Below are 25,682 nucleotides of genomic sequence, written 5' to 3' on the forward strand. Positions count from 1 at the left end.
CAGTCGAGTGGCATTCAAACAGGCCAGTGATGATACCTAGAATATCTAGTTATCATGCTAGGTAGGTTTGTTTATTGGTTGAGATTCTGGATGTTCTCTAATCAATAGAGGCAAAGCATCTAGTTAGTTCATGCTCACAATAGACTATTTATTAAAATAAGAAACATGTCAACTGGTAATTGAAACACATCAGGACACCTACAACTACATATGTAGGATCTATATGTACATTTGTGGCCTGCCTGTTACACTTTAGCTCGTCGGCGGTACAGTTAATATATTAATGACCCACTGGACTCGTCCTTTCTCTCCGCAGGTTTTACCGACTTCCCACCGAGTGCCATAAATCTCCCTGTATGGCTGCATGAACAGTCGAGGAAGCCCTTATTTCTCCCGCCGGCCCTGAGCCGCGCTGTGACTTTATCTGACAACAGGCTCCTTGACCTGCAGGCGGCCCTTTACACCATTCACCCCCTCCTGGAAGCGCAGGCCCAGTCATCGGCCCCGCTGCCTGTTTGGACCTCTCCGGGTCACCACGGCGCTGCTGGTCATTTCTCCTCTAAAAGCCTTTAGTCCTCAATATGAATGGCTTCGCGCGCAGAAGAGCCGACACGCCACCTCCACTCTGCAGTAATCTGTTGCCAGTGGAGAGATTATGCTCGCAGGCCTTTGTAGTGCACTTGTACAAACCAGGAACAAATGGACTCCTACTTCATAGCATCAAAGGTAAATAGAGAGGTTTGTCAGCTTAAAGTGAATGGCTGCCTTCTTAACACGCCTGTGTGCTTTGATTCCACTGTCAGGGAGAAACGGAGGAAATCAAGTGACAGCGGTGCAGCCAGTGCCTCGCTGTGTTCTGTTCTTGTTTGCTCTTTAGGGGGCAGCAGAGGTCAGGATTTGATAAGGCAGCTTTCATATCAATTTACAAAGCCAGTGTTTGACAAGGGCTGGATGAAACCAGTCTTGTTTATTTTCTGCTCTGTCCAAGTCTGTTGCCCGCTCGCTCTCGCTCTCTCTCTCGCTCGCTCGCTCGCCCGCCCGCCCGGCGTGTCTTTGTTGGGAGGCTGGGATGAGGCGTGGTGGGGTTTCGCTGCTGCTGCTGCACATGTAAATTCTCCTGGTGGATAAAGCCTCCTGGAGAAACACACATGTCCACATGTGCTAAATTTAGCCGTGTCTGGAAGCTAGACAACGCGCAAGCGGCGCACGGAGGGTGCAGGCGAGCGAGGAAGGAGGGAGGAGCAGCACACCAGCACCACTTGGGCTTGAAGTGATTACTGTTCTTTGCACTCAGAACAATTGGTCCCACCAGTGTGGCTGTCACATGTAGAGCTTGGCACCGGCTCCACCACAGATGTTCCCCTTTCTCCGGCCAAAACCCACCAATCAAACCCAAACTAGTGGCCAAGAGACCCCGCGCGCCCGCCCGCCTGCCGGAGAGCGCTCCCCCGAGCTCGGCCCAGTATGAGGCAAACAAAGACGGGCCGGACTTTGCTCATATTCTGGGAACACAGCGTTCAACAGATACAATCATCCTCTGTAGTCACGTCTGGGAACGAGTCGATCTGCACATCTGCAGCTGAACGAAACGTGACAGCGCACGCGATGTGGGAAAGGCTCCCCTTCCTTTGCTTTTCCTGCCGTTGTTGTTCTATATTCACCGACGCCCCCCGAGCAGTGAAAACATATTAATGAGGACAATTAACCCTGGAAGGAGCGCAGGAGCAGACAGCAGCAGCTGCACAGGCTGCACAGAGGTATAGACTGGGTTCCTCCAGCTTCCCTTGAAATATTGATGCCTACAGTCTGAGGAAGTGCTCCCGCAGCGAGCGGAGAGTTCATAGTTTCCTCCGACCCCCCCCCCCCCCCCACACACACACACACACTCTCTCCACTATGTATCAGAGATGGAGAGTCTGACAGCGAGCTGGCTTCCCCACAGCGAGAGGAAAAATACTGTCTCCGATCGAGATACAGGCCGTATCACAAAGCCCGTCATCCCCGAAGCGTTCGCAGTGACGCAAGAGGGAAACAAAGTGCCGCCGAGCGAACGTGGCAGCGGCTCCATCCTCATTCCTATCAAACAAGTGCTGTTTCACAGATGCATTGTGGTCCCCAGAGGCGAAAGCATAAACACTGATGGTATTTTGAGCCGCAACTAATAAATGAATCAATGTATATTTATGTAGAAATAAACTAATGCTGGAATCAAAACAAGAAATGAATCATGCACAATCTGTGTGTCCGAGTAAACAAGACAAACTGTATCAATATTTGTACATTACTGTGGGAAATGACCAGGTTTTTGGGAGGTTTGGTTGAATTATTGTTAAAAATTAGATTATTGCAATTTCACAACAAGACAGCAATTGGGAAATTACCGCTGTAATGATTTCTGATTTAACTTTCAACCTGTGATTCAATCAGAGCGACGGATTCCAATTTCCTCCACATTATCATTGCACTCAGCGGTAATTTATCATTTGAGCAACAAAATCAATTTGTTCCCCTGTCCCTGCAACCGGCTGGGGAGCATTGAGACAGACATGTCACATCTCCCGGAAAAGCGCGAGACAATGGAGGCGGTTTCACTTTTATCCCCGGCTCCGCGTCTGCGTTTCCTTCGGAGATGCCAAATTTCAGCGTGTGCACACTTTCAATTAAAGCAAACAGCTGGATTGGTTTACAATATTTCCTTAATTATTTTAATGGCTTGGATATTGGACAATGGGGAGCAGAGGGAGAAGATAGTGAGTTAATTGTTCTGATCTCCCATGATGATCATCTTTGTGTGCGGGGAGGAGAATAGACGGCCGGCTGAATGGGCTCACTGCTAGTCTAATTGGCAGGACATAAATGGTATTTATTATGTGGGCTTTCCAAACCCTGATTGTCTACGGCACAAAGCTGCCACTATTAGCAGGGTGCTGGCTCTTACTGGTTGGTTTAAAATGACCCGACGCTTAACCATTTATTAGATGGACTGGAGGGCTCCTTGTCTGCCATGGATCTCTCTAATTGGCATGTTTGCCCATGTGCTGCGTGCTGCTCTGCTCATACTGGGACGTGTTTGTTTAAATTTAGGTCTAGCCGGGTTAATGCATTTAACCCCCGGGACACGTGAATAGTGAATTTTCTTAATTATGTTGTATTCCATTGGCTATTAGCACCGGCGGAGACAGCTTTCATCTCCTGAGAAGGTGCTGAAAGTTGTGGGAAAGCAACCAGTGTTTACCTCCCTCACTTATTACCTGAGAACATCAAAGCCTGTCTCCTGACTCAACTCACTTTTTCTTTCGCTATAATAGCCGGGAATTCCCTGCTGAGTGTAAAACAATTTGCCGTGTCCACACTTGCGTTGAAGTGCAAGCCCCGTGCGTTGCCCCAAAGGCCTGTGGATGTGGTTTTCAGCAGGTGGACCAGCGCAGGGCTCGCAAACACAACGAAGCGAGAGGACATCGGCCTGGGGTTTTGCAAGTAGCACTGTTTAATTCAGCCAGAGTCATCTGCAGCAAACGGAGGTAAGGGGAGAATAAAAGGCCTGATTGGGGAGACGATGGGGGAGGCAGGGGGAGGCAGGGGAGCCTGTTTGACCTCAGTGGTAACTGGAGTCATACCACAAGTCCACATAAGAGTCACTAACAGGAGGACTCACACAAACTGTGTGTGTGTGTGTGTGTGTGTGTGTGTGTGTGTGTGGTGGCCAGGCACCATGTTTGTTCCGTTCAGGCGACTGGAAATCAGTGGAACAAATTAGGTCGGTGAAGGCGTCGTTCTGAGGTCGGGATTTAAATGCCACAGATGTGTTCAGGGTCTGTTTACACATTGCTTCCAGTTTCTACCTGTCGGAGCAGTAGCCCACAAAGCGCTGCGATCTGGCATCAGAGGAGAAGTCCTTTTATGTATTTTTGTCCCTCACCTGTTTGATACACTGCAGACGGTCATTGGTCTGCTGTATGTGTCTGTCCATCGACGGAATCGGGTTCATGTTGATTGTCCCTCGTTGGCCTCTACCTGCCAGCCATTAAACTGGAGCGCTCTGCAACAGAAGCACAGACACGTGTTAAAGCTGAGGCAGAGCCGAGCGGGGACTCATGGATTTTGCAGGTAACGAGCGCCTCAGACGGCCCGGAGGACGACGTGACCCCCTCAGAGAGGACGACGTGCGACCGGAGGCGGAGGGACGACGCACGCGATGCGCAGAAACCTGTCCGTCAGAGCCATCGCACAACACTGAATGGGATCCTTTCATCCCGGCCCGTGAGAACATTAGCTTGGCATGTGCCTCCCTGTTTACATTACTTAGCCGTTATGTAATCTCTGGTTAACAATTATCTGTACCCTGGGCCCAGACATGTTCTACATTTCATGCCCCCCCCTCCTCCCACCGATCTACAGCTACACAAGAGTTCCTCTAACAAAACCCCTCACAGCACACTATTGATTCTGAAGCGGCGGCTTATGGAAGATCTGTCACCCTTTTTGTTTTACGGACGAATCATCTCGCACGGATCGTGAACAATGAGGTTGTGATTGGACGCCGGTTGTCAGCCTTGTCGGCTGGCTTCAGAGTTTACATGCAAACAAACTACACCTGCAGCTTCAAATAGAGGATGAGGTGATTTAATAAACACGTGTGACTGGGGGCCACTCTGCTGTCTGGGCATCTCCGCCTGCAGCACAGCATCCACCCCCCCACACACACACACACACACTCACACACCGTGTTCCTCCATTTCCATCACAGTGAGGAATTCCAGTGCATGAAGCGCCAATGAGATGAGGGACGGAGAGAGAGAGGAGGCAGCAGGCTGCACCACGCTGATAATACTCACTTAGGGGTCTCTAGCTGGATTTTACAGCAGGGCCAGTAATCTACTCCACTACACAGCAAAAGAGCTTGTATGCTACCTATCGGAGCTCCTCGTGGTCGTGCTTGAGACGGCAGAAGGGCACACGAGTGCATTGCCCTCCATGAATTAAAACTCATGAAGAGTCTGTCGTTGGATGGTTGAGACCTTGAAAGGGTTAAAAAACGCGCCGATAGCCACCGAACCAACACAACACAAAGCACGGCTGACTTTCCATACACCCCCCTGGTGTCGGCTGCAGCCGCACTCCCCCCCACCCACGCTCGGCGCCAGCCGATCCCGCCTGGTCCCCGTCCAGGTCGCCTCTGGGCCATTGTGCTCCTCAGCCACCAGCAGGTGTCTCCCTGGCCCTTCAAAGCTCTGGCTGGTGGCACAAAGGAGGCGGAGCAGTGTTGCTTTAAGCCTTTACAAGCTCTACAAATCCTCAGCTGCTGCTTCCTAACAGGGCCCACTCAGCCCGGCACTGCCTGTCTGACCTTGTGGTTATTGATGAGCAAGTCGACCTGCTCTCTCCATCTCTCTCCTCCTGCCCTTCTCCTCCCTTCCCTTCGCCTCGCTCCCCCCTTCCCCTCCTCATGTCATCTCTCTCACCTCCAGCAGTGAGTAAAAAAACGACAGCAAAGAAGAGGCCTGGGCTGCCGTCCGCCGCGTTCTCTGTCATTACACATATTTGCACTTCCTGCCCATGATCCTTTTAAAAAAGCATGAGACGACAGTGTTAGGGAGTAATTTAATTTTCAGATATGCATATGCTCTAATTAAACACTAGTGCTTTGTCATATCTTTAATGAATAGCAAAAGCCAAATTAAAGATTAAACCCGCGATGCTGTAGAGATATGACAACAGATGCAATTATGAGCCTGCCCCTGTTTACTTGCTCGGTTCTATCTTACAGATGTTATCGCTTATTGTTTTCTCTGCGCCATTACCTTATGTGAACTTATTTGCCTTGATTCAGCTAGTTACCCCGAGAAATCCTGCCGCACGCTTTTTAGCGTGCGAGAGGAAATTGGTGCTGATCCGCGCGTGGCTTGAGCTTAATTTACTGCAAATTGCGCGGCGGGCGTCGCACAACAAGTCGAGAGTTGTGGATTCCTGCGCAACAAAAGACACGTGGGGGGGGGGGTGGAGGGAGGAGACGGGGGGATGAGGAGAGAGGGCTGCTTTCCAGCCTTTTTCATATATGTTTTGAGTGGGAGCTGTAATAAAACAGAACGGCTGCAGAGACGCAGGCTGGGAACAAATATGAAAGGCAGCGGAGGATGGCGGCGAAGCGATGGAGCACCACCGGAGGATTGGATGAAATTATCTCTTTATAATCAGAGGGCTTCTGCATGGCTGCCCCTTCCATTGCCCGGTGACAGATGAGGCCTACCTTCAAATGGGCTTTTCACAGCGCTATCAACCTGCAGAGTAAAACAACGTCGTCGTCCTCCCGCGCCACCACTTTAACAGCTTCAACACCCCCCCCCCCCAGATGAGATTGTCCCTCGTCAGGGTCCGTGTTTGTCTCGTTATGTGATCAAGTTGCACCTTGAAAGGGGGATTTGAATCGACGGCATGACAGGGTTTGGGCAAATTCGGAAAATGATCTCCAAAAGGGAGACGACCGCAGTTTGGAGGCCCAACTCCGTCCCAGACGCCCGTGAGCGCACCTCCGCTCTGCAGGATGAAAAGAGTGTGGGTGCGAGAGGGCGAGACAATGATGAGCTCTGTCCCGCTGTCGGCGCAAAACGAATGGATGACGAACCCCCGGCGCCGCACGCAGTCTCTCAGCTGAGCTGTCAAAGTGGTAAACACGCTTAATTTATCCACACACCAAAATAGTCGGGCGACTCCGCAGCCAGACAGTCGTTGGAGGATGTTACAGCTCACTATTGGCTGAGTGGTCGTGGATTCGGGGCGGCGGGCGAAGAAGCCGGCCGCCGTTGGACCACACGCGCGACCGCAGACAAAGATCCTCTCACCTTCCTTCCCTCACTGCCGGAGCAGCATCATGATACCACAACAACACCCTCAGTCACTCCTAATGCGCTTTACACCAACACTACAGCCAGGGTGTTACACCTCCACAGAGCCGTGTGAAACACCCCCCTGGAGCGGCCCACACACACACACACACACACACACACACACACACACACACACACACACAGACACACACGCGCCTCTAATCGACAGCTCAAAGTACTGCTGACACCATTAAAATGGAACAAGGTGGCCTAAGCCGAGGAATCAGCCTCGCTCTTGCACCTCGTGGGGGACACATTGAAACGCGGCGCTCAAGGTGATTGCGCCCCCCACATGTCGCCCATTGTAGGTGAATTAAGCAATAAAGCTCTAATCGGCGCCATCATTGACTGGGGTTTGGCTGTTCGCGGCGCTCGCTTGAGGGTTAGGAGGATGACAGAGGTGGGCGAGAGGAGGAGGGGGAGGGGGAGGTGGGAGCATCTTTACACCCTCGTGATTTTAACGAGCGTTGATTCCGAGGTGCGTCTCGTTTTCTTCCGAGCGTCAGCCGAGGCCGCCGCGAAAGCTCCCCTTTAATTATCCCAACACTGTGGAGCCGTCGACTCGGCCGAGGGGGGGTGTTTGGTTTGGAGAGGGCAGCTCCAGGACTCCAGGTGTCTGCCTGGTTTGCTGCTTGGTAAGTGGCCGGGCGGGCGGCGGCGGGGACAAAGGCGCGTTTGTTCGGCGGCAGCAGAGACGCGGCGAGGACGGAAATGTGTACGTATCGGCAGCGCTGCCATTGTTGCTCCGCAGAATGTGCCATAATCCCCGGCAGGCTCCATCCAGAGCTGGCACGGAGGAGGATAAAACGAGCTGCCTCCTGCCTGTCCCACCTCCCTGCTCTGCCTCCCCTCCCCTCAGCCCCTCTCCATCACCTCCTCCTCCCCTCCCCTCCCCTCCCCCAGCACTCTGCTGCACACACATATGGACACGCAGCTATTCACACACACACACACACACACACACACACACACACACACACACACACACACACACACACACACACACACACACACACACACACACACCTCCCCACATGGCTCCTTAACAGGCTTGGGAATGGATTTCTTTTATTTAATGTGGTTTGCTCTGCAGCTCCAGAGGCGACCGTGAGCGGGAGCGGCCTCGCACTTGTGCCGCTCGCGCGCGTTCAACCCGAGGAGCCCTGCTGTTCCGGTTGCCGTTCACCGATCCCTCTCTCTCTCTCTCTCTCTCTCTCTCCTGCACACATTCACTCCCCCCCTTCCCGTTTCTGCCCTCTCACTTTTTTTTCCCCTTCTTCGTGACAGCTCACATAAGCGAGCCTCCCGGATTCCTGCGGGAGCCCCGCGTTCGGCACACAGAGATTGTTCAGCCATCAGGCACATCTGCAGCGTGATTAGAAAAGCAAAGGGAGCACGGCGGTGGGGGCGGTGCCGGAGAGGGGGACGAAGCCCCCGCTGCTGCTGCTGCTGCAGCTTTACCCCCCCCCCCCTCCCTCCCCGAGCACCAGCAGCAGAAGAAGAAAACAGAGGGTCAGGGATCATGGAGGGGCTAAGCAATATCTCCTCTCTAACCAAGTGTAACGTTTCACCAAGTCTCTGAGGCCGATCGCTGCCTGCAAAAAAAAAAAAAGAGAAAGGAAAGAATAAAGACAGATGGGGGCCGGTTGCTGCACACCACCAAGTCCACACCCAGCCTCTAACCAGCCGTTGTCTGCAGAGAGTGGAGGTTACATGCAAACGCAGGGAGACGGAACACTGTGGTGGGTTCTCTTCCCTCGTTTGCCCTGCACCGCCTGCGCCGAACAGCTACTCTTTTAATTTCCTCCCACACTTACGCTAATAACGGGGGAGGAGAGGCGGGGGTTGGGGGGGGGGGGGGGGGGGGTCAATTCCCCCGGGGCCCTCGGAGGCACACAGATGAGCCACATGACCGCGTGTCACCCCCCCGTGACTGCGGCGCTAGCTGCTAGCCGCTAGCCGCTAGCTAGCCGGCGAGGAGCTCCCTCCGGTGTGCGGCGGCGGCGACGGAGGCAGCGAGCCGGAGCCGGTGGTGGGGTGAATTCACAAAGAAACCCATGGCTTCTGCCTCGGCCCTCTGCAACGCTTTGTCTTAAAAATTGCCTTTGATTGTGAGCAAAGAGCAAAGTCAAAGAGGCATTTTATTTCCATTCTGGTGAGTGATATTGTTGCTGTTTCAGACAACTTGAGTGGGCCCCCCCCCCCCCCCCCATTTCCCACCCTCCCTACAGTTCTTTCCCTGTCACTCTCCTGGTTTATTATGTATTCAGCTCATGTGTCCCTCCTGTGAGTGGCTGTTCATTTTCCACATACCTCGCCTAATCCGTCCAGCTAAAACTTTGAAATAGCGGGAGCCGCAGACGCCGCCGCTACCAAGAAGGAGCCATTATGGGGTCTGTTAGAGAGGGGGGAGGCCGGCGGTGCTGGGGGAGGAGTGACAGGCGAGCTGTGGGATACATGAGGAGGAATTCAGCGAAGGCCGACACCAGAACATGAGGGTGCACATGTTTGTGTTCCCTGCCTTGCAAGTGTGCAGCGTGGGGGCAGTTGTGTGCGTTTCATGGCGTTACAAGTCTGGGCAGGGGGGGTGGGGGTGGAACCCCCTCCACCCCCTCCACTGTGTCAGTGACCCTTGGCCTTTTGTGACTTTGAGTGAATGGGAGGAGAGAGACAGGGAGTGAGAGCAAGAGATCCTAAATAGTGCATGAGCTCAATCTGTCCAGACATTGATGGACTGCAGCAACACGAGCTTTCTCTGTTTCACCGAAGACGCCCGCGAAGACACACCATCAACCTGCCAGACCCCATTACGGCCTCTCTTACGTCTCCATTTCAAAATATCAAAAGCAGCATTTTTGCATCGTGATCCGGACTTGTATAACGTCAAATAAGCCTCCGATCCCAGCTGACACTGAAGGACTCAGACGTCCATCACAACCAGCCACACAGCAGAAAAAAGAAATTATAAACTTGTGTTTACAGCTTCTGTGTTTTCCTTCTCTGGAACTAACAGATTATCTATATTCTATCAATCGAACCATTAAAGCAGTAATTTATAAAAGACACATTTTGATCTTTTGAAGGACCTGCAGCTCCGAGCATCCACAGGCGTGCATTAGGATCATGGACTGGCGTGTCTACTAGGGATCACTTTTTTTAAATATCAGCAGACTGTTTGATAACCTTAGTGAGCAGGCTGATCCGGTGGTAACAGCTTGCTAGTATCTGCAGCCATCGCTCCCTCCAGGGAGAAGCCTCTCATTCCACAAATGTGCTCAATTAAAAAGAGCAGAGTGCTTGGAGAGGGGCAGCGAGGGGCCATTCCCTGTGCCTGTTTGATCTGGATTTCCTAATTGGTCAATGACAACACATTACCAGACGGGCGGACGCTTGATCCGCGGAGAGGAAGCTTTTGAGTGTGACGCTTCGGCCCCTCTCTGCCCCCCCTCCAGCAGCGTTAGCCATCCTCCATGCCCCCTCTGACCAGACAGAGCGTGTCTATGTGGGGGGCTGTGGCGCGGGAGGGGGGTGGGGGGTCTGATTCAGAGGTCGGGCAGCACAGTCTGCCGTAAATCACAATCACAAATCTCCGTTATGGAGCTGTGGGACACACAGACGCAGACATGGGATGGATGAATCACATGCGCCACCTCGCTGCCTCAGCCTCTGCTCTGGTCCACGCTGCAGCTTTTGCACTCATCTCATTTTCAAGAACAAGGGCAAGCCGGAGAGCGTGTTTGTAGAACAGTATGTCTGACTTTATGTAAGCTTACAGTGAGCCTAAAATAGCAGCAGATGAATACTGGGACAGAAGAGGCTTTTTTACAGGCGTCATGCAACTCCACTTAAAGAGATAAGAGGCGCTACGCTCTCAAACACACACAAACAAACATCAGCTACACATAATCTCTTATACCGAACCTGCTAAACACTAAATGTGAGAATGGTTCATATTATTAAAGATATTAGCCAAATATAAGATTCTAACCTTGTGGTAATTTTGACCCTGTTGTCATTTTAAATTGAATAATAAGTGTGTCAAACGCCTATTTTCTGTGTTTTAGGTGTATTTCAACTACAACCCATCTTTAGCTGTTGGCAAACGACACAGCTTCACATCATCCATCACTGAAGCTGAAGTATCGTGGCAGGTGAATATAAACAATGCTGCCTGCAGTAGTAGCACACACACACACACACACACACACACACACACACACACTGGAAGTGTGAGAAGCAGCGAGACTCAGAGAGGGAGGGAGCGAAAGATGCACTGTATCAGAAAGGAGGAGGAAAAGAATGCTGCAAAAAGCGGAAAAGCGCCCGAAATTCCGTATCCTCCTTTTCCAGCCCCTGAAAATTGCTGAACCATCAGCAATTACAGGCTGGCTGGGTCATGAATCCCCCCCCCCCTCTCTCTCTCTCTCTGCAGTGGTCCGCTCTCTCTCCGCTGGGCCATACTGCAGAGGTGTGCGGCCTCAGTCACCTGGTCAGCCGGGCGACGAACACACAAACACAAAAACGCGCGCGCGTGCAAACGGACACTTTGCATCTGCTTTCTCCATGGCTGCAAATTTTACGCCGTCAGTAACAACGTCGCATGCAAATCGGTTGTTTTTGCAGGGGCGCAGGTGAGCGCCGCGTCACGGTTGATGCTACACCACGCCACCACCGGACAGGGGCGAGGAGGGAGCAACAGAAAGTGCTGAACATATAATTAGCTAATCCAGCAGAAAGCACAGATAGGCAGTCACTTAATTAAAATGATTAATTAAGGGCAATAAAAACCTTCTTCTTTCAAACTGCTGTCTATAATTATAAGTGACTCTCTTCTCTGTGGCTGTGGGCTTAAGTGTGTACGTTTGCATGAATATACTTGTGCACGTGATTATTTGGGGGGGGGCAAAGTCAGCTTCTGTGGCTCATTCAGTGTTAGGATCCTCGGCTAATGAGATTAGTCAATAATGGATTGAAAGCAAGCAGGCTCCCCTCCCCGACACAATGGCCGGAGAGGCTGCCCTGTCAGTGACACATCCTCCCACAGGTCGATACGCGCACGCAGACAAACACACTCGCACTTAGAAGTACATCCAGACAACAGGGCCCACCTTTTTAACATACAAATTGCGTTATAATATCGAGCGGTGCCTGCCTGAGACGGTGCCGTGTGCCTCTCAGGGCACAGACAATGCCCCGGGATTCCAATTCAAATTGGAAGTATATGTAATCTTGAGCTACGGGAAAATAGATAGTGCAGGCACCACGCTGGGTCCTCAGAAGCCTTAGTTCTCTTTCATCACATGAATAAATGCTTTGTAGGGAGCGATGAGTGAAAGGAGTGCTGCTCGATCCACCGCTGAGTGTCTGGGCCCGGGAAGGACAAACAAGTCTGGAGAGTTGAGAAATCGTCTTTTCTCACATAAACAAAGACGCGGAATTGGCTTTTAGGCCGCTTCTCAAACACGTGAACAACCTGTCTGCAAATAAGCCAGAAACAAGTGCGCAGAACTTTAATGGGGGGAAGTTTTGTAGCAGGAAGCACCAGAAAACACACAAATACAAAAAAAAAGAAATGACGGGGAATCTCGGAAACGTCCCGCTTCCACTAACACCACGCTGGTCTATATGACACCGAGGTGTGTGGATGTTCCCATCACGCCGGGGTCATCGCGCTACCAAAGGTCAACCCGCTGGTAATTTGTTTTAGCGCTACGCCATCAGCGCTCAAACGTGGGCCATTGTATCAGGTAAACCAATTATTATCTGACATGAATCAGGAAGCAAGCAGATCCCCCATGACCACTTCCTCTATTATTAGCGATGCATTGTTTGAAAAATAAAAAATAAAAGAGGCACCTTGTTCCTGGTTCTCAGCATGTCTCCGCTGCTGCTTATCAGCTGCCAAGTGACTCATTTACCTGCAATGTGCAATTCTGCCGGGGATTTAAAGGTAATTTAACCTACATTCAGACAAGGAAACGAATTAAACGCCGCCGCTTCTCCCTCTCATTGCGCCTCGCGCTTTCAAAAGCGGTCTCCGAAGCACAGGCAGGAGTCAGAAGCGAGCGCTCGCTTCTGCTTAGCATTCGGCTGGGAGTCTCCCGGGCGGACGCCACGCTGTGGAGGCAATCTGCATTTTGACTGGTGCACGCTGGAAGTTTTCCCGTGCCTCTTTAAAAGCAGCGGCGCCGGGGAACGACAAAGAGTCGCCATTTTCAGCGGTGTTTCTAGCAATATTTAGTTGACTGCGCCGCGGAACAGTAAATAGCTCGCTGAGATTTATCTTGTTTCATTAGCCGGAGCCGGCGCTGACACAAGGGTATGATGTGAAACCGATCATTTGTTGCACTGTGACCGTGTTGGCCAACATGGAAATGCCAGCGATATATAACCCTCTCAGAGAGTCGTTTGTACAATCTCACCATTAGGAGCCACTTTGTTCCTGTAGCCCCTCTGGCCTCAAACCAGGCTTCAGCCTCCGATTGCCGTAACCATGGCAACTGCCTTCATTCAACACTTGCAAATAATGAAGACAATGTGTTTTCCATTTAGATGAGCTGTTTTTAGTGCAAGAAGATATGGAGAGTTCATTAAGGGGGCTTAATAACACCATTCCTTGTATTGCATGCACTGTACGAGCTGAATCACAGATTAAATTGGTCTGGTGGGACACAAGTCAATACCAGTGTTCATGATTCAATATTATGTTCAACAACTAAACTTGGGAAAGTTGTTATTCTTCCCGGGCCTCGGCAGACTGGAGCGTTGTAGGGAGAGGCATCAAAAAGCCCCACAAGTGCCTCGGGCCAAAAACTCAGTATCTTGATCACACAAAGCAAAACACAAAGAACAAGGAAGGCAAGCAAATGAAGTGTGGGCTCGTGGAGACATTTAACACGGCTGTGACTGGGCTGACAATATTAATCACACCTGCTAGGGATAATGACCAAAATATCCAAAATAACATTATGATCCTTATTAAGCATTCATATCTGAGGGGCAGATAGTGATAAAACGCCCAAAAGCCAATATATTTAAAGAAGTAAGGAGCTTGTTTGTGTATTTGTGCGTACACACACACACACAGTGGAAAGAATGGAAAGAACTCGAGGGGCAGGAGTCTCCTTTCCACTGTTTACAGGGAAAACTCCCCGTAAGCAGAGCCAGCTTTCCAGGCCCAAATTAATTCAAGGGTTTTACAAATCACCAGTCAGGAAACGCGCCGCTGTTTCCCCGCTTCCACTTTGTCTCCGGCGCAGCCCAGTAAACAGCCTTTGATTCGCTGCGTGGCTCGCTCATAGCGCAGAGCCGACGGCCGGCCTGATTCCTTCATGACAGGAGTTTATCTTTGCAGAGCGGAGCGCATTTCATAGGGTGCAGCTTGTTAACACGAAGCCCCGTAAAGACCATCGACTGCAGGAAACGCTGTCCATAGAATTCCTATGATTTCTGTTTTGGCTGTTGCCGAGCTCTGTGGCCACACAGTCTGGGGACTCCGCTCCCCTGACAACATAGCAGTAACCTTTATGAAACAACACATAAAGTCATCACAATACGTCTTCAGTGTAGGTGTGTTGCTACAACAAACAATGCGGCGGACGCCGGCGCGCTGCGATTGATATACAGGAGATAAAAGGCCGTTTGACTCCCGGATCCGGGTCCAATCGCACGCTCGCCGTGACGCACTCGCGCCACGCTATCTCTGGCACACACGGCCCGCGCTGCCGATAAGCGGCCGAACCCGCCGTATCTGCCACTTCTGGAGGAACTTCCGTCTTGGATAAATAAACTACCGCCGCCGCGGAACCCCGTCTTGAGCCGAGGGGCTTTGTGGGTTTGAGCTGGACCGAAAGGACTGACGGTGATCCGGTTGTTTGTTTATTAACCTTTCACACTAGACCAGAAATCTAAATATGTTAATTGGACATTTGGTTTGACTTGAAATGCAGCAAACAGTAAAAGCTACTCCATCCTGTAGCTGCTCATTACCTGCTGGTTGTAAAGCAGCGTGAGGAGTTTTTAATGGAAAGCCCGTGTGATCGCAACACGTTCACTCAATGTGCTGCATGTATTTTTAATGAGACAAACCGTCCTGATGGAGGACGATAGCCGGACTCATGCGCTACATCTGGACCGGGTATTTGAGGAATCCTTTATGCGAGTCCTTTCATCTTTGGAAGTGATCACAAATGACGATATTAAATTAGCTTTTAGTTTCCTTTAATGCTTTGGAACCATTTGTGGCTCGGAGCATTAAAGTAATCTCTTGAGAATCCTCCGTCCTCACGATGGACTCCGGATTGTGGGACACTTTTAAAGGTGGCGTGTATTTTAGCTCCATTCAGAGACGGCCATTTGTCACCTTGCGGCGGCACCGAGCTCGTCTTCACATGGTCATATGACACACACGCACACACGCGGACTAATGCGCCTTATGAGCTCTCAATGTCAGTGTTACACACACTGCAAAGGCTCGCTCGCTAAAAGCACAAAGTCCGTAAAAGCACTTTAGAGCGGATGACACGGGAGGACACAATAAAGCCAAAGGTGAAAGAAAACACAACAATGAGGACTGCAGGAGAATTTTGATTAATCTTAGACCTCAGCCGCACGCTAGAGGTGCACACACGCTTCCACAACGGCCGCCGGAGAGAGACGGAGGCTGCAGCGAGCCTCCGAGGGACCACCGGGTGTGACCTATTCATTATTTACCAGCAGAGGCAGGCCGGCAGCACCTGCACGCTGCGCACGGGCCTTGTTTATAGGAGAGATGTGTCGGCATCGGATGAGAGAGCGCACCTTTGTGGGCAGACGTCGCAGCCTGATCTGTCTGTCGCCCTTTACTGCTCCGCACACGCACACGCACACGCACACGCACACGCGTGTTCTCGGGCTGAGGCGGACGCTCCCGCGGGAGCTTTGCGGTAAAGGACACCGTCCGTTGATGTGGATAAATGACAGGTAATCATTTAGGCCAGAGAAGGACGCCTGTTAGCTTGAAACAAAACAGCTGTTGGTGAGGTGCATTGTGGGATCAAAACATGCACAGGTGGCTTGTAGCTTCTGATATATGACATCTCTGTGGGGCGTGTGTTGATACTGTCTTACTATGTCACTCTAATATGTGGATGCTGTACTTGTACTGTGAGCTGACAGTGATCCGGAATAGTTTTGGTCTATTAACATTTTATACTAGATCAAAAATCTAAACATATTAATTGGACATTTAAAAGGTTTGACCTGAAATGCAGCAAACAGCAAAAGCTACTTCATCCTGTAGCTGCTCATTACCTGCTGGTTGTAAAGCAGCGTGAGGAGTTTTTAATAGAAAGCCGGTGTGATCGCAACACGTTCACTCACTGTGCTGCATGTATTTTTAATGAGACAAACCGTCCTGATGGAGGACGATAGCTGGACTCATGCGCTACATCTGGACCGGGTATTTGAGGAATCCTCAATGACTGAACAGCCACCATTCTCCGTGCGACACACTTTAAATCCCTGTTGCACATATTAAAAACATATTTGTTCATATTCGTAACGTAAACATGCAACTTGGCGTGTCAGCACCCACAGAAGCATGAATGATACCTCGCACAACTTCAGAGCAGAGTGGGAGCTCGGCAAAGGTCACTGTCTGCGAGGATGGAGTAAATTACAACAGACGATCGAGCATATGAAATGTTGACAGAAGGGAAATAAGCCTGAGTCAATAAGAAAACACCCTGGGGGATCACATCATATCAGTGATTACTTACGTAAACTCTGTACCACCACACGAGATGAAAGCCCTTAAGTGAAGCTATTTGAATGATTTAGGTGAAACAAACAGGCCACCTTCACATGAACGATCCCTGTGCGTGTTTGCTCTTTTTTCTATTTTCTTTTATCTTTCATAAAACCACAACTCTAGTGGAGATAAATTGTGCCAATTTGGCACAGGTTCACACACATCAAGGGTCATTAAGGCAGCTGACAAAAGCTTTTTTTTAATGAATTTGTGTATACGAGTTCAGCCTCTTCTGGTTGTGGCAGCGTGTGTGTGTGTGCGCGTGTGTGTGTGCGTGTGTTGAGCTGCAGTGTGTGAAGGAGCCTGGTTTCATTTCTTCTTGTAACACCCTAATGACTTTATTGTTTCATTCTTATCCAGACTCCAGAAGCTATTACCATATAAACACCTGTGTTATCAAAGCAGCGCAAACAATTTCCTGGATAATTTAACAAAGATGCAATTGTTGATTTGGTGCGAGTGTGTGTTTGCGTGAGTGCGTGCGTGCATATTTTGAGATATCTGTTTTCTCTGTTTGTTTGTCCGTGTGTGCATATTTGGAGGAATCTATTATCTGTTTATTTCGGAGCGCGCGGAGCTTAAAAGCCGCTGGAACCTGGCTGCAGACGACCACTTTTCACCTCCATTTGTGGAGAGAGATGACAGTGGGTCGCCTCAAATGACGGCTGCTCCGCCGAAGAGGGGGTCAGAGCGAGTGCTCGGCGTCACCGCGACGCTTCACGCAATCTGTATCCAAACCCCGAGCGAGGCAAACGAAAAGGGAACGCTTGCATAACGCAGGAGCCTGATGTTACCCTGCAGAATGGGACCTCTCTCCTCTTTTTTGCCGTCTTTGACTCCGTCTCCCTCCCTCCCTCCTCCGCGCTCAGTCACAGGGGCTGGATTGTTCGGCTCAGGCTTGGCAGAGGCCACGGATGGGAAAAGTGTAGGGGAGGCAGCTAACACTTCCTGCCTCTCTGAATCAGAGAGTTAACCTTCACCGAGGGCACAATGGATTCTCGTTAGTGAAACCACCCCACATGCAGGCAGCCTGTCACCAGCCATGTTCCTGTTCGCTGACCCCTTTTTGTCTTTCTCTGTCCTCTCCGGGCTTCACATCCAACTAAGACCGCAGCACAGACGTAAACAATGAAGCTTAATACGTTGTACAGTGTGCCTACGCTGATGATTATCAATGTTTTAGAACAATCTCTACATTGTTACAACTGGCAAACATATCTGTTAACACTTTAATCTACAGCACAATAAAGCGAAGCAGAATCTGCTTGTAGAGCTTCAACGAAAACATCAATCAGAGTCTAAAATGCCCAATTGTTTAATGCATATGTCTGTTTTCTTGACTTATAATATCTGCATGTGTGACCTAATGATAGAAAGCATCATCATCATTACCGTGACCAGAAATGGTCAGCAGTCAGTGACGACGTCAAACAAGCTGGAGCGCTATACATTAACCACAATCAGATGGATCAGTGACACACACAATCTGACAGCAGGAAAACAAACATGACATCAGCTGTCCACCATTATGAGCCGTGGCTTCATGCTCGTGGAGGCGATGGGGGAGAAAGGGTTTAACAGAAACGACAGGCAACAAAGCTGATTTTGCCAGAATGAGTCACTAAAGTCTGTGGAAGAGCGACTACAGTGGCTGTAAATGGATTCTCCCTTGTTTTCCACTCATTTTCACTGGCAAAAAACAGGCATAAAGAAGGCGAGGAGAAAATAAAGCATTGATTTTGCACACTGGCCCTCTCCACAGCAGAGGACTGCGATCAATAGGCTCAAGTAATCCTCTGAACAAGTTTAATGCTCGTGCTGTACAGAGGGAGACAAGTGCTTTGTCTGGAAATTATTCCGTTTTTATTGCACCAGCACCACAGTCGGAAAGCAAAACAGGAGCAACTAGATCTGTTTAAAGACACAGCCCCAGGTTGAGGACGCGCAGGACTCACCGCAGACGCGCCAGGCTGTGGTCAAGGGTTCGTTGGAATCAATGGAGGAAGTTAGACGTGTGCAATGCTTTGTTTGGAGGTCGAGCAAAAAGAAAGTGTGGCGGGGAGGGGGGGGGGGGGGGGGGGGGGGGGGGGGGCTCCGGCCAAAGAGGTGACCTCCAGCTAAGGTCGTGACCTTTGACATAGAGCCTGGAAAAACAGATAGTCACTTTTCATGAACTGAGCCAATCAAGAGCCGACAAAGGCAACGCGGCGACTAAACATGTGGGCGACTGGAACTAAGTGGCTGAAAAACATTGTGCCGCCTCTTTGCGCTTCCAAAATTAAATTTCCTCACCGCTGAGGCTTTTCCTTTTAAGGTGCTTTCGAAAGCAGAGAGAAGCGCCGCGGCACCACATGTGCAACGTTAAAAAGCGTTCTGAACACTCATTAAGCTTTTTAAAGTGGAGAATTCCCTGAGATCCTTTCCCTCAGATGTTTCTCTCTGTGTCGACCAAATGGTATATCAAGTTCAGGAAATTAGCCAGTTCCTGTCACGGGAAGACCAAAAAAAAAAAAAAAAGCTGAGAGGGGCCAGCGTCAATGGAGCAGCTTTTACTACAGCAACTCTGCAACTACCCAGGCCTCGACGCAGAGCTTCCATAGCCTCGTAGCTTGTGTTTCTAATTTAAACATAATTTCAAAAAATCTAGTTGATTCAGAGACACACAAGAGCAACACCAACACTTCCTACAACTCCTTCAGGTGAGTGAGATAATATGCCCATTAGGTCATTTAATATCCTCCAGATAAATTGCTGTGGACCCTTGAGACTCGGCTGGTGTCCACACATCAGGAATAAATCAAAGGTCTGCTGTGGTTTTGGCAAAGACTTGGTCCATCTTAAAAGCACCAACATGTCCCCGGGGAAATAGAGGAAGGCCAAGTAATCAAAGACACTCGGTCATGCCCTGTCCTTTATTTGTCCAGAGCATCCTAGGAAGACCGGTTCTAGAGATTAAAATGGCTTCCTTAACCAAATTAACACAAGCCAGATTATGCTGCAAAGCCCTGGGCAAGCGGCTGGATGAGTGGCGGCACCTCCTCTGTCGCCACCAGCAGACTGGAGTTGGCTTGTGACACAGTCGTGACCCGTGTGAGAAACAAAACCCACGCACACAAAGTACGCTAGCATGGGTGGAAAGCCTACGCCCGCTTCGTCCTCTAAACAGACTGGCCCTGCAACATGTGGCGAAGCGCGTGCACGGGTGAAAGAAGGGAAAATGTAAGTCGTCTGCAGAGTTTTCCACAGAAAATGCCCTGAAAGTCAGAAGTCAGGATGCTGTGGGTTAAACAAAAAAAAAAACTAGCCAAGCGGGCTCCACGGCGGCCTGAATCTGCACTCTGTTAACCGGCAGATGTCAAGACAGAGCCTCACATGCTGCAACCGAAATTAAGTTAGGAGAAGTCGTTTGTCTTTTGTGTAGGGAGAGCGAGGGAAAAGCAGAGGCTCGAGAGAGGCCAGACTGTGCAGGAAGGCTGCGGAGGGGAAGGAGTTCACGCGGACCAACATCTGCGATATTTCTTCACTCCGCTCTCCTGCTCCCATCCCCCTTGCCAGAAGCCAAGGTGGGGCTTACAAAAACAGCAGAGCGAAGGGTATTTTTTCGGTACGTGTCGTGCGTGCGCCGTCCGTGGACGGCCGCGTGCCCCCCCCCCCAGTCATTCACAGCCCATTCCCAGTAATAGATTCTCCTGGAAATAAAGTATCGGACAAAGGAGTTGAAAATATTCCTGCCTCGTGAACAGCAGGGGATTTGGCACCAAGTAAAATCATGTAAATAAGAAAGTTAGCATTGCTAGATGTCAACTTTGCATCAGTCAAGCTGAAAATTCCTGCCTATAAATGCCCCAAACAGCCTCCCTGACACTATTAACCCCCTCCTGTCCATGCAGACAGGGACGCTGATCTGCAGGAGAGCACTTTGCTGCTGCTGCCACCTTGTTCCTGTGTCTGGGAGCATTGTTTGTCCTCTGGCTCAGATGCTGCCTCCTGTCTCCAAGACGAGGCCAGCCCTTCTTCCCGTCCCTTTTAGGCCCAGTGCCCCTCCTCCGCTCGGTAGGGCCCACCCCACAGGGGGGTGAATTTAATAAAGGCTTTCTCAGCCACATGCTAAAAAGGTATGCAAATGTGCAGGTCCTTCTGTTTGCTGGCGTTTCTCCCCCGTCCAAACGACGACTCTCCCCTCCACGCCACAGTTAGAAGCAGGAGGTGGCAGCGACGGGGGGGGGGGTGTTTGTTTTTCAGAGGAATGGATTATTTTGTTAGGACCGCTCCTGGGTATTTGATCGGAAAAGCTATTATGATGATTGCGATTAGAATTAATTACATTATGAGCTACGGGAGCAGTGAGAGGTACTTGACATGTTTCCTTGTGGAGAGGAATCATAAACGCGTACATCCAATAATTCCGTGAGTGCAGTGAGACAAAATTGGTAACCTTGAGGCCATCACTAATAAATACAATAATTTAAATTAAACACCCTTACGTGTATGTTCTGTACAAATCACAACAATATTGACTTCTCCAGCAGCAGCAGCTCCTCCTCCTCCCACATATCAGTGATCCCTATCTAATACAAAGGGCCGAGGCCTTGCCCGGCTACAATGATGACCCGTGTTCACGAGGAGGTGAGAGCTGATCATTTTGTTCCGATGTAGTGAGCCGTGACAGGCAGCAGTGCGGGAAGGAGAGGGGGGAGGGGGGGTGGGGGGTGGGGTTAAGGGAGGAGAGGAAGGCCACCGAGGGACCCACCAGAAGCAGCAGCGAGCCGGGCCAGACTGAGGGGACCAGCCTTTCCTGCTGCTTCCTTCCCGTGCTCTTGGCCAGCTGAGCAATCAGGTCACCTCTCTTTCCCGTGTCGCTTCTGGTCAATTGTTCTCCCCCCCCTCCCTCCCCCCCGCTGTTCCTCTCCTCTCCGTGCCACAGCCTGCAGCTGCTGCGGCCGATCCCATTTTTGATGGGGTTCCGTCGGCCGCGGCCTGAACAAACGCCGGCGTCGCGGGCGCCCATTCGAAACAGGTGCGCGCGGCGAGCGCGGAGCGAGGATCTTCTTTCGTGTGGGACAAACGGAGAGGAGGCGGAAGCGCCGCAGTCCCGTTCCCGGCGCAAACCCGACGCGAGGAGCCAACCGCTTTCAAGTTCTTCAAGGTAGCATTTTGGAAAGACGCTCCCTTTGCAACACGACAGCATGAAAACACAGCATGGAACACGGCCACTTCCAAAATAAGAGCGCTCCATTCATGCTAGCACGCTCCAGTGTTTATTCTTAACCCACACAGACCAGGACCAGGAAGAGAACAGGAAGTACACAAACATGCCCTTCTGACCTCCTACAACCTCCATGGCGGCGGGACAATGAGTCCTTCAAGCTCGCGCTCTGAGCAGAGCTAAATCTATACCGAGCTACACCCCCCAACGTCCAAGTTTTAGGAATGTGAACTGTAAAAATACACATATACAGTGTTAAAGCGCTGAACAGAGGGATGTCTTGGCAATACTGAGTGACAGCCAACTCCCAGCTCACAGTGCAAGATTTACTCCAACATGTTCAAGAAGAAAACTCCCTTTTTCCACTTTTCTTCAGAGGACTTTGCTGGAGACAGATTAGATCACGTCTTGGCTTGTTTAAAGACCACGAATATTTACATTATTGGCTCAAATGGCATCCGAATGAGCACATCAAACCCCTATCGAGGACAGAACAGGGCATGCCTGCACGCTTGGCACATTCTAGTCCTTATACAGAGACGAGCAGACTTCTCTTCACTCGTCAGTGGCTTAAAAATGAGCAACACGAACTGAAAAAAAAAAGAAAACAGAAATCTGCTGAAACTGAGCAAGAGATAAAGTAGTGATGAGACACAACTGTTGTCCTGACCTTGAAATAACTGCCACTTATGAAAAGCTGTTTTGGTATGAGAGACACAGATTATAGCCCATTTCTAGGCCAGCACGTAATCAGTGTCCAAGTTCTAAATCAATGACCTACTTCCAAGCACACACACATATCTACTGCAAAAATGCTGCAAGGCAAACTCTCTCTCGCTTAATGTGGAGAAAGACGGAAATCAAATTGAGCCGACACTTTGTTTTGATGTGAAAATGTATCCAAGTGTAGATATTTATATAAATGTATTTAAGGTGGTGTGATTTCCTAACAGCAGGCAGAGCAGCGAAGGCCCTCCGCAGAGCTGCTCGTGTTATTCTGACACTGGCTGGCAGCGAAGGGGGGGTGGCGGTGGTGGTGGTGGTGGTGGGGGGGGGGCACCGGGGTCACGAGCCGCCGCGCTTTACTAGCGAGAGTAGATCAGATCTGACCTGGATAAAGTGGAGAAGCAGTCGGCGCTGACTTCCACCGGCTCCCGCGCTGTGAGGAGGAACGCGTGGCGGCGAGGTCAGGACTGTGCGGTTCTTAATGCAGGGTGGGCTATTTACAGAAGCCTCCACCGCCCTCCTCCTCCACCCCCCTCGCGCTCCCCTCCACTAGCCTCTGCAACACCCTCGAGCAGATCCACCACCACACGGCTCCACGTGCCACTCAGTCATGCAGACAGATGGAGGGAGACTTTTTAGAGCATAAAGCTACGTCTCCTAGAAGCACGGAAATACCGAAAGTACGCCCAAAACAGGCTCCTGACTTTATTTTTTAATGAGATGCTATTTGACCCGTGGGTATAAACAGTCAGCATGAGACAGAGAACACAGAAAGGCTAAATGCGCTGTCTATACAAAACATGCCGCTGTCACACCGATGACAAAGACAGAGGTTTAATGGAGGGATAGGAGCCTGCATCTGGATTAAATTACACAAAAACAGTGAGTGGTGAGTGTGGACGTGCATGCAAGTAGTGAGGTGCGCGCTCTAATCTCCACCGCGCTGAATTGGAGGCATGAGAAAACCAAAACTATCTGCATGGCAACGAGGTGGAAGCGTGGAAACATGTGGGTGACACCGACCTGCGCCGACACTCCCGCGTCGCCGCTCTGAAAAGGCAGGACGCCGTTCAGATGAGCGCTGAATGGAGACGCGCACATAATCGCAGGTCTGTACTTTGCACCTTGGCCCGATGAACCGCCGAGCGCACGCAGCCCAGGGCTGTGTTGCATATTTCCACGAAACGGAGCAAAATGTGAGTGGCGCTTCCCTTATTGTCAAGGCGAAACCCACATATATAAACAAATCAAATTTCATTCATTCAATATTATTTTGCAGTGATGGTGAAATCAGCTGTTTTGATGGTTATCAATGAAAGGGCAGCGTTAACTATTCACCCGCTGTTTTATCGCTAAACCCCAATGAATCACTTCCTGTCCTTCCCTGGCGCCTCTCCAGAAGGTTAAACGGACACATCCTCCTGACCCTGTTCCCCAGTTCAACCACAAACACGACCTGCTCCCAGGAGCCGGGACGGTCGAGTCAGGGACCCGGGCTGAGAACCAGGGGAGCAGACGGAGGCAGGTCAAAGGCAGCATTTATAGCCAGCGTCGCCTGACAGAGACCTCAAAGCTGTGTCTCTCATGAAAAAGCAGAACAAATGAGGATTACAATATATGAGGAAGTAGAGTCTTTCAGTTGACCCACATCCCCCACAGAGACTCATATTATAATCCCAGCGTACATGTTCAGCTATTGAATTTTTAGATTCTGTATCAACACCATGAAATTGTGTTAGATGGCAACTAAACGGGAGATTAGCGATAAGAGACACTTAGCGCATCTGGATGCGATGCTGAAAGGCGGGTGACGGTTCATGAGCTCATTTCAGTTTTTATTCCGGCTTTAAATCAGAGCATCTGCATTCGCAGCCTGTAAATTAACACCTCGCGACGTAAACAAAGCTGAAGGACACAGTCCATTCACACGGGAGCCGGCACTGCATTCATTGCACCCTTCAGTTCAACAATCAATTAAGTTAAACACACCTTTAAAGTGTCAAATCAAATAACAACTTAATACAGCTCTACACCTGACAGATTACCCAAACATGCACTCTATAGAAGTGCATGAGACAAATACGCTTGGAAGTAGTTGCTGCGTTTTTTTTACCCGGTGTTCAAGTTGAGGTGTGTGTTTTGTAAAAATGAGAAGTGCAAAATAGAGAGTCACACTTCCTTCTGTTTTTCTCCTCCACTGTAATTCATGAGTAACCACGAAGCAGGAACACTTTCACGCAGCTTTTCCACAGAACGGCAACAAACTCCATGAACGGCTTCGACAAGAACAAACATAAATACAACAGATCATGATTTTCTTTCTGTATAATGAGCTCCACATTCTGGCTCTAAAGCAGATATTAAACAGTCAAAATAGTCAGACCGATGATACTGAGGAGAAACTGCTGTGTGTGACAGACAAAGGAAGACGGGGAGAGAGTGGACGTATGTTTGTGAAGCCGCAGGAAATACCAGGACAGACATGCTGACTCTCCAGCACTTCAGGCCCATGTGACTGGAAACACAGAGACCAGATTGTTTGCATGTTTGCTTGAGGGCTGCGATAAGAACATTTGGTCTGAGAAAAATATCAAAGCCCAACAAAACATCTGAATGTGGACGGTGGAGGCGTGGTCTGGCCTGGCCTCCTCGCTCGCTCGCTCGCTCGCTCTCTCTCTCGCTAAACTTTAGTTTTTGAGTGATCAGCCATCCTGCTAATTTGCATGATGACTCTTGCATTTGTGTCCCTGTAGCAATCCAGTGCAACTAGTCTCTATTGGCTTCCTGCTCTCATTACATTAGCATAATGCAGATGCAACTGGAGTCAGTAACCTTGCTGCAGCTCAGCACTATTTACAGCGAATACACACGAAAGTGAGAGCTGCAGCGCGTGACAGTTTTCCCTGTACTAACCTACTTATCCTGCTAAACGCCTCCTGGAAACCAGTTCAGTTAATGCCGCGATATACCGCGCGTGCAATCCATGATTAACGTACTAAAGTGAAAGGGAAAGATCCGAGTCACAGAGGTGCCATCCGGCCTTGTAACAGCGAGTCAAACCCAACTACTGTTCCAA

At 50.2% G+C, this 25,682-nt stretch overlaps 2 protein-coding genes and 1 long non-coding RNA gene across 9 annotated transcripts in view; 2 read left to right on the forward strand and 1 right to left on the reverse strand.

Annotated features, from left to right (window-relative positions):
* Positions 1–25,682, reverse strand: part of LOC114846355 (zinc finger MIZ domain-containing protein 1-like) — a 78,868-nt gene that overhangs the window by 27,659 nt on the left and 25,527 nt on the right. For 4 of the 5 annotated variants that reach the window (XM_029135258.3, XM_029135257.3, XM_029135259.3 and 1 more), the window contains one exon: positions 3,920–4,039. In XM_029135258.3, coding sequence (XP_028991091.1) covers positions 3,920–3,988 — 69 coding nt within the window. In that variant the 5' untranslated portion in view covers positions 3,989–4,039. Of the gene's footprint in view, positions 1–3,919; positions 4,040–25,682 lie in introns of those variants that run through there. The other variant, XM_055504683.1, reaches the window with a different exon arrangement.
* Positions 1–25,682, forward strand: part of tbata (thymus, brain and testes associated) — a 112,273-nt gene that overhangs the window by 19,821 nt on the left and 66,770 nt on the right. The gene's annotated exons all lie outside the window — the stretch shown is intronic.
* Positions 8,686–11,632, forward strand: LOC114846361 (uncharacterized). Its single transcript, XR_003784023.3, has 3 exons — positions 8,686–9,039; positions 10,949–11,035; positions 11,508–11,632. It is a non-coding gene; the product is annotated as an uncharacterized LOC114846361 (long non-coding RNA).

Source organism: Betta splendens, chromosome 19 (assembly GCF_900634795.4).
Source record: "Betta splendens chromosome 19, fBetSpl5.4, whole genome shotgun sequence".
NCBI lineage: Eukaryota > Metazoa > Chordata > Actinopteri > Anabantiformes > Osphronemidae > Betta > Betta splendens.